General features: G+C 42.2%; 1 protein-coding gene across 2 annotated transcripts; it reads right to left on the reverse strand.

The window, feature by feature from the left end:
- Positions 1-345: 345 nt before the first annotated feature.
- Positions 346-9,301, reverse strand: LOC139413751 (twinfilin-2-like). Of its 2 annotated transcripts, XM_071161481.1 has the most exons (11): positions 8,941-9,301; positions 7,592-7,669; positions 7,225-7,403; positions 6,645-6,740; positions 5,855-5,959; positions 5,657-5,671; positions 5,415-5,459; positions 1,584-1,709; positions 1,294-1,444; positions 1,016-1,137; positions 346-801 (listed from the first exon to the last, which is right to left on the reverse strand). In XM_071161481.1, the coding sequence occupies exons 1-11, from the start codon at positions 8,963-8,965 to the stop codon at positions 634-636; spliced, it is 1,110 nt and encodes a 369-aa protein (XP_071017582.1). In that variant the 5' UTR covers positions 8,966-9,301; the 3' UTR covers positions 346-633. The 2 variants fall into 2 exon arrangements, with proteins under 2 accessions (XP_071017582.1, XP_071017583.1); XM_071161482.1 differs by lacking the exon at positions 5,657-5,671.
- Positions 9,302-9,656: the final 355 nt, after the last annotated feature.

Below are 9,656 nucleotides of genomic sequence, written 5' to 3' on the forward strand. Positions count from 1 at the left end.
TACCGTTTGTAAACCTATTAAATGTTTAAATGAGTGTTTACAAACAAATACATCTCCAATTTTACTTATTTAATTTATATGTTTTACGATATTCAAGCATATCTTTTCCAGGTAGAGGCCGGGTGCCATTCAAAAAAAATGTTCTCAGACATAATTTGACCTCATTCAGATTATCACTGTGGTATGTACAAAAACACATTCACACACATTATTTTATTTAACACTTGACCGTCCCTTGTATCCCCTATTACCCAAACATTTAGTAAAAACAGAAGACAAATTAAATATACATCATTTTTTATTTATTGGAAGATGATGTAAAATAATGAACATCCTGACATGATTCAACCTGTATCTGATTGAACCTTCATCTGACTGTGATCAGTCCTTTCGGGGAAGGGCAAGGTGATGTGTCTTTTAGTATGGGCACCAGGGCACTGATGGTGAAACGATGGACAGAGTGGAAAAAGGGAACATACAAGTAATGTTGCATAACATAAAAAATAGACCTTGAGAGGTTGCTTTATCTTAAAATAAGCACTATCAGATCCACAAGGTAAGAAACAGACAGTTGAGGAGAAAGAGGCCAGGTTATACATGGAGGTTTGGGTGTGAGTCTGTTCCTGTCACTCTCTAGCTCTCTTCCCCGTTCTCTCCGGCCCCCTTGACGAGGCGCTTGTTACCCCTCTTCCCCCCTGGCCCACGTGGCTTGGCGAACACCTGCTTCAGAGTGTGTTCAATGGGATGGACCTCCTCATACAGAAACTCCTCTGTCAGCCCATCCCCACCGTCAATCTCAATCTGTACACACACACACATCAACACAAATACACACACCCACACCAACACAAATACACACACCCACACCACATGCGAGAGAAAAAGGGAAAAGGGAGAAAGAAGGAACATGGTTGGAAAAGATCAAGCTCAGTATACAAGCACACTGTGATATGACAGTCTGATATTATAATGTACATTAAAGATGGGTAACTTGGAGGTTGTGTAATTGTTGAACCTTTTTGGCGATATCTAGACGGTAGTCTCTCTCCACCTCATCCAGTAGGGGGTTCTTACAGCTAGAGTACAACATCCGCTCCTTAATGCTACAGCTATACCCTGGCATGGAGTAGATGAACACTGAGAGAGAGAGAGAGAGAGAGAGAGAGAGAGAGAGAGAGAGAGAGAGAGAGAGAGAGGATTATGAGAGATTCTATAACCTTTAATTGAGTATAATGTGTGTGTGTGCGTGCCTGTGCATGTGTGTATATGTGTGTTCATGTGTGTGATACTGACCCAGAGCCTCCTGTTGCTGTCCTTGGTGGGAGTGTTTGAAGATGAAGAAGTGGTATCTGGGGGTGTCAGTAGGGATTCTGTAGGGAAGCTCACGAGTCTCTGTGGGGTTGGTGTGGACCAGCTCGACTGTCTCTTTCTCTGTGTCCAACTTCTGAGACACACAAAAAAAATCACAATACTGAGTGTGTGTATACTGAGTGTGTGTGTGTGTGCTTGTGCGTACCTGTGTGTGAGCAAGAGATAGAGAATGTTTGTTGCATGTTTTGTTTGACTTTGTTTTGTATGCTCACCAGCTGTATGTAGTTGATACGTTTCTGCTTGAGTTGCTGCAGAGCGCGTTTGGCCTCCTCCTGTAGAGGGAACACTAGGCCTGTAAGAGCCTGGTGCCTTTTGTCCAAACCAAACTCCATTGTCACCTGTAGGGGCCGACATATAGCCATAAAACCACAGTCTCTGCATATCACACATCAATAATGTATTCCTACATAAACTATAAGGAACAAGGTACTGCAGATGGAAAAGTTGTTATCAACTACACAAATCAATAAAATGATGCAGGTGAAAACAGTAGAGGCTGACCAATTATGTCCGATTTCAAGTTTTCATAACAATCAGTAATCTGCATTTTTGGACGCTGATTATGGCCGATTACATGTCAATCCACGAGGAGACTGCGTTTCAGGCTGACCACCTGTTACGCGAGTGCAGCATCAAAAGGACCTTGTGGCTGCAAGGAGCCAAGTTGCTAGCTAGCATTAAACTTATAAAAAACAATTAATCTTAACATAATCACTAGTTAACCTAGTAATATCATCAACCATAACTAGCTTGTCCTGCGTTGCATATAATCAAAGCGGTGCCTGTTAATTTACCGTCTAATCACAGCCTACTTCAACCTCGCCAAACAGGTGATGAATTAACAAAATCACATTCATGAAAAAAGCAAAATCGTTGCACAAATGTACCTAACCATGAACATCAATGCCTTTCTTAAAATCAATAAACAGAAGTATATGTTTTTAAACCTGCATATCTAGTTAAAATAAATGCGTGTTAGCAGGCAATATAACTAGGGAAATTGTGTCACTTCTCTTGCATTCTGTGCAAGCAGAGTCAGGGAATATGCAGCAGTTTGGGCCGCCTGGCTCGTCGCGAACTGTGTGAAGACCATTTCTTCCTAACAACGACCGCAATTAATTTGCCAGAATTTTACATAATTATGACATAACATTGAAGGTTGTGCAATGTAACAGCAATATTTAGGACTTAGGGATGCCACCCGTTCGATAAAATATGGAACGGTTCCGTATTTCACTGAAAGAATGAACGTTTTGTTTTCGAAATTATCGTTTCCGGATTTGAACATATTACTGACCTAAGGCTCGTACTTCTGTGTGTTTATTATATTATAATTAAGTCTATGATTTGATATTTGATAGAGCAGTCTGACTGAGTGGTGGTAGGCAGCAGCAGGCTCATAAGAACTCATTCAAACAGCACTTTCCTGTGTTTGCCAGCAGCTCTTTGCAATGACTGAAGCACTGCACTGTTTATGACTTCAAGCCTATAAACTCCCGAGATTATAGTGCCTATAAGAACATCCAATAGTCAAGGTATATGAAATACAAATGGTATAGAGAGAAATAGTCCTATAATTCCTATAATAACTACAACCTAGAACTTCTTAACTGGGAATATTGAATACTCATGTTAAAAGGAACCACCAGCTTTCATACCGTGGGGCAAAAAAGTATTTAGTCAGCCACCAATTGTGCAAGTTCTCCCACTTAAAAAGATGAGAGATGCCTGTAATTTTCATCATATGTACACTTCAACTATGACAGACAAAATGAGAAAAAAAAAATCCAGAAAATCACGTTGTAGGATTTTTAATGAATTTATGTGCAAATTATGGTGGAAAATAAGTATTTGGTCACCTACAAACAAGCAAGATTTCTGGCTCTCACAGACCTGTAACTTCTTCTTTAAGAGGTTCTTCTGTCCTCCACTCGTTACCTGTATTAATGGCACCTGTTTGAACTTGTTATCAGTATAAAAGACACCTGTCCACAACCTCAAACAGTCACACTCCAAACTCCACTATGGCCAAGACCAAAGAGCTGTCAAAGGACACCAGAAACAAAATTGTAGACCCGCACCAGGCTGGGAAGACTGAATCTGCAATAGGTAAGCAGTTTGGTTTGAAGAAATCAACTGTGGGAGCAATTATTAGGAAATGGAAGACATACAAGACCACTGATAATCTCCCTCGATCTGGGGCTCCACGCAAGATCTCACCCCGTGGGGTCAAAATGATCACAAGAACGGTGAGCAAAAATCCCAGAACCACACGGGGGGACCTAGTGAATGACCTGCAGAGAGCTGGGACCAAAGTAGCAAAGCCTACCATAAGTAACACACTACGCCGCCAGGGACTCAAATCCTGCAGTGCCAGACGTGTCCCCCTGCTTAAGCCAGTACATGTCCAGGCCCGTCTGAAGTTTGCTAGAGAGCATTTGGATGATCCAGAAGAAGATTGGGAGAATGTCATAAGGTCAGATGAAACCAAAATATAACTTTTTGGTAAAAACTCAACTTGTCGTGTTTGGAGGACAAAGAATGCTGAGTTGTATCCAAAGAACACCATACCTAGTGTGAAGCATGGGGGTGGAAACATCATGCTTTGGGGCTGTTTTTCTGCAAAGGGACCAGGACGACTGATCCGTGTATAGGAAAGAATGAATGGGGCCATGTATCATGAGATTTTGAGTGAAAACCTCCTTCCATCAGCAAGGGCATTGAAGATGAAACGTGGCTGGGTCTTTCAGCATGACAATGATCCCAAATACACCGCCCGGGCAACGAAGGAGTGGCTTCGTAAGAAGCATTTCAAGGTCCTGGAGTGGCCTAGCCAGTCTCCAGATCTCAACTCCATAGAAAATCTTTGGAGGGAGTTGAAAGTCCGTGTTGCCCAGCAACAGCCCCAAAACATCACTGCTCTAGAGGAGATCTGCATGGAGGAATGGGCAAAAATACCAGCAACAGTGTGTGAAAACCTTGTGAAGACTTACAGAAAACATTTGACCTCTGTCCTTGCCAACAAAGGGTATATAGCAAAGTATTGAGATAAACTTTTGTTATTGACCAAATACTTATTTTCCACCATAATTTGCAAATAAATTCATTAAAAATCCTACAATGTGATTTTCTGGATTTTTTTCCCTCATTTTGTCTGTCATTAGTTGAAGTGTACCTATGATGAAAATTACAGGCCTCTCTCATCTTTTTAAATGGGAGAACTTGCACAATTGGTGGCTGACTAAATACTTTTTTGCCCCATTCTCATGTTCTGAGCAAGGAACTTAAACGTTAGCTTTTTTACATGGCACATATTGCACTTTTATTTTCTTCTCCAACACTATGTTTTGGTATTATTTAAACCAAACTGAACATGTTTCATTATTTATTTGAGACTTTTATTTAAAATAAAAGTGTTCATTGTTCATTCAGTATTGTTGTAATTGTCATTATTACAAATATATATATATATATAAAAATCAGACGATTAATCAGTATCGGCTTTTTTTGGTCCCCCAATAATCTGTATCGGTATTGGCGTTGAAAAATCTGAATTGGTAGACCTCTAGAAAACATAGTTATAAAATATAGCTTAAAGATGAGGAGCAAGCCTCTTTTTAAAGACATCCTCCAGAGGATTTTGAACTTTTACTGTTGAAAATACAATAAAGTAGGCACACTAAAGGATAGTGTTTTTTCGACATAACTGCAAAGTTCAAGGAGTAGGAGTTTTTGCCCCACGGTATTAAAGCTGGTGGTTCCTTTTAACATGAGTATTCAATATTCCCAGTTAAGAAGTTCTAGGTTGTAGTTATTATAGGAATTATAGGACTATTTCTCTCTATACCATTTGTATTTCATATACCTTGACTATTGGATGTTCTTATAGCCCCCCCCCCCCCCCCCCCACACATGTGCAATGTCATGACTTACCTGGACCACCTATTGAGATGTGCCTTTTGTTAAATGAGTTGAAAAGGAGACTGGAGTGCCACTTTTAAAGGTCTTTAGTACAGAGTTGAAGATGAGAAGGCGGGACAAACCTTTGCTCGTCCTCTAGGAGTGTTGCTTAACCTTCTACGCTCATCCTGTGGGCATATAATGGACAAACAATGTTTAATCTCTTTCTCTCTTTTTTCTCTCACACACATGCACACACAGTTTGCACACATACTTGCACTCATTGCCTACATACACCTGAACCAGATGCTCAGACACACACACACATACACACACAGATACAAAATACACATGTGAGAATACTGAGAGAAGAACCCTAGCTTACCCATACAACCTTGTCCTTGATGGCACATTACAGAGACACAAACACATATGGATGACAATATGTAGTACACATCATACAAAGGTATAACAAGATACATTATCTCACAGTAGTAGCCTTCATCATATATGTTTGTAATATACACTGAAAATAATATACTAATTGGTGGATAAATAGCACAGTCACTCCCCTTTGCTTTACCTCAGTGATTTTTATTCGCTGCAGCTCCTGCTCCGCTACTGTGAGAGGTGCAGGGGAGGAGCAGGAGGACATGTGACGCAGGTACCCCTGGAAACACAGGTCGTCCTGTGGACATAGGAGCCAGGAAGTGATTTTCTGTAGGGGTTGATACATGTTTCGTAGGGGGAATTTCAAAGTGGAAATGATAAACTTCAGAAGCCTTTTAAAATGCAAATACACAATAAGTTTTACATTTCCTGCACTGCAGGAACGTTGTCCTGCAACAGATTAAGATCCTACATATGTAAGGAGGTAGATGAGGCCACTGAGGAAGGGTTGTGATCAGCTGTTACCATGAGCTGTCAATCACATAGTGATTCGACTGATTGGAGGCTGATATATAGACAGAAAAAGCAACTGGGTGACATCAGTCACTGACTGTAGTGTACATTATCTTCTGACCTTCTGATAATCTTCTGACCTAATGAGGTCAAGACCTCATTTAACCCCTCCTTCATCAACTGCCCTCTTGTGTCTAGTCTACCCAAATAGAATGTGGAACTTTGCTCTACTTTGTGGACTCTGGGGTGGGTGTTGTCTAGTAAGCATCTTAACCCCTGGCCCTGGACCTCCTGAACAGAGTAGAAACATTTGTATGCTGTGGAGTGAGTCAAATGTTCCAATATGCAGAAAATAAAGGGGGGAGAAGGAAGTTATTTCAAAGGCCAGGGATTGATAGGGTTAACCCACAAGTCAGGTAAACCAAAGTCAAATAAAAGTGTTTTGGATTTGATGATTCCAGACCACAGACCTCAACTGTGCCAAACATCTCATCCTTGATGTGGCCTCCGCCAAACTCCTTCTTTAATGTGGCACGGGTGGCAGCGTAGACCATCTTCTCCCTCACCTACAGGGGGCATAGCGGATGAGGAAAGAACACTGAACACTGGGTAGTGCATTGCATGTGCATGTTTTACAGAAAATGTGTATAAACTGTATGTATGATTGAGGCAGGTAACCTAGCGGTTAGAGCATGGCAGGTAGCCTAGCGGTTAGAGCGTTGCAGGTAGCCTAGCGGTTAGAGCATTGTAGGTAGCCTAGCGGTTAGAGCGTTGGGCCAGTAAATGAAAGGTTGCTGTTGAATACTTGAGCAGACGAGATGAAAAATCTGTCGATTTTGAGCAAGGCACTTAACACTAATTTGCTCCATGGGAGCTGTAATATGATGGCTGACCTTGTAAAACAACACATTTCACTGCACCTCTCCGGTGTATGTGACAATAAAACACAACTGTCATTTTGTTCTGGTGATTTGTATAGTATTGCAAGCTTGCATAATGTTATTCAATGTTGACTGCAAATAGAGATGTTTGGTCTTAGTATTTACGTACTGGTGATTGATCAGGTGACCAAGCGATGAAGATCCATTCATAGCCCTGTGCATTCTGGGAGTCGAGGCGGTACAGGATGTAGCAGGGCTCCTGAGCCACCAGCAGAGGAAGGAGGAAGTGATCATAGTCCTTGTCCCAGCTCTTTGCAGGTTCTCTGTATGCGCCTAGCACCAGTTCCTCTGGAAGACGGACAGAGAAATACTCATATCAAACTCTCATCTTTGAGCACAGTCCTCACATTTCAATAGTTGCCAGTCCCCAGTGGATCAGGTTTAGAAGATCAGCCAATTGGTAGATAAACAGGTACTCTTTACTCAGTTTTGGTTCTAGACTTCACATACTGTGTACATACATCACCCATACTTACCATCTCTGATGACAATCTTTGCTATTCTGATGGTCCCTCCCCTCACCCTGGCCAGGAAGTCCTTCAGTTCATCAGATGCTACAATGGTATGGTAGACAAGAGAGAGAGAGGGAGACAGAGAGAGGTATAGGGAGACAGAGAGAAAGAGATAGGGAGGTGGAGAGAGATATAGAGAAAGGGAGAAAGAGAGGGAGAGAGAGGGGTGGGGGTGGAGAGGGAGACAGAGAAAGAGAAAGGGAGGTGTAGAAACAGAGATAGATCAAGAGAAAGGGAGAAAGGAAGCGAAAGAGAGAGAGGGAGATGGGGAGAGAGAGGAGAGGAAGATGGAGAGAGAGAGAAAGAAAGAGAGCGAGAGAGAGAGATGGGGCAGTAAGAACTTGAGACACCGGGGAGAAAATCTGATCCCTTGCCAGGCACTCACGGTATCGCCTTAAGTGACATAGACATGGGTCACAGAGATACTGTACAGTTGACACGGAGTGAATAGAGTCTATACACAACAAGCTGATCCCAGAACAATTGATACCGGTTGGGGAAAGTTGTTCTCTTTCGAATGGACTGAGCCCATAATTTGGGTTATTACACGAAGTGAGTTTCCCTCTCTTTAATAATAAGATTTTCTGTAAGCCTCCCCTCTCTCACCATGGTTACCAAACACAGCAGCAGTCTCATAAATGATGTAGGATCAGGTGAGATAAGTGAGAGAGAGGAGATGTATATGCTTCCGCCCCAAGCTCCAGTTACTCACATGCTGAAACATACGCACATAGCCATAAACTAAACACACATTCCCATAGATACAGTACATATCATAAAAGTATAGGGTTTGAAATATCCCAACTGTTCAATGCTTTTAGGAAAGTGACAAATAATATTTCACATTATATCCCTCATATGGGAGAAAAATGAATGGTTCTATATGGGACTAAATGTTTATACGTGTGGTATTATATAGACTCCAATGAAGATGATTATGTGAGTAAGGTTAGAGGCTCCATACGCGTATTCACACAGACTGCGCCCCGAGGTGTCACTCACCATCTGAATACCACGAGCTGGCATAACATTCCCGTTAAAGTAAGAATGAATTACCATAACATTACATCACATCAAATTACAGTGTTGTGTCGCAGAATGTCCCGAATTTTGTTGCAACACCAAATTCTTAAAACTCAGAACGGATCGGTAGGCCTACACGATTGGAAGGCTTTTACGCACAATGGCACAGGGCAAAGAGAGAGCACTGGTAATTGATAAGAATCACTTTCCCCCTCTATACAATACAACACTAGCTATCATTCGTTCCAATGATATCATGCGCGTCTAGGCCTACCCAATAGGACATTTACCATGGATTCCAGTCTGGTGCGACATCCTTTGGCAGTAAGATTTCTGCTTCAGAATCCTCTCCTCCAAGGTAGCCTTCTAGAGTGAGTCTCTACGTGTCCTCTATCTCTCTCTGTTGCTGCTCAGTTAGATCCTCCGTACTGGCAGCAGGCAGTTCGGCCTAAACCAACTTCAGCGTAAGTGACATAAAAGCCCCAAGGTTGACTTGGGGGATTCCTAACGCGTGAAACCTGACCTGTGGCACTGTGGCAGGTGAGTAATAACGCGGCTGTCAGTGGATATGCCACCTTAACGACTGCTATAAAATTATTCGTGTATCAATGACAATCACTTTACAGCGCTTGACGGGAGTGGGACCTCTCCAACGACGCGCTTCTATACACCGCGACAAGTGGCAACGCAGGCGCAGTAGACACGTTATCTTTCAGAACTCCGCAGCTGAAATATATTGTCCTTGGGTCTCTATCTTTTGTTGGATGTCTGTCCCTGTGTCATCAGCAATGACATATTATCTATCACTCATGCACATCGTGAACCGGATCGGTTCAACACACACGGACGCAGCAGAGATCTCAAATTCCAGCCACCTGGTCACAGAAATGCGACACCCCGCATGAAGCTAATCCCAAAGTTTCGACACTGCATCTTTGGTAGGCTACAGACTGTAATGTAATTAGACCCCGTTTAATATGTGAGAGATAAGCATTGTTCCCCTTGA

The sequence above is a fragment of the Oncorhynchus clarkii genome, chromosome 7 (genome assembly GCF_045791955.1).
Source record: "Oncorhynchus clarkii lewisi isolate Uvic-CL-2024 chromosome 7, UVic_Ocla_1.0, whole genome shotgun sequence".
Taxonomy (NCBI): Eukaryota; Metazoa; Chordata; class Actinopteri; order Salmoniformes; family Salmonidae; genus Oncorhynchus; species Oncorhynchus clarkii.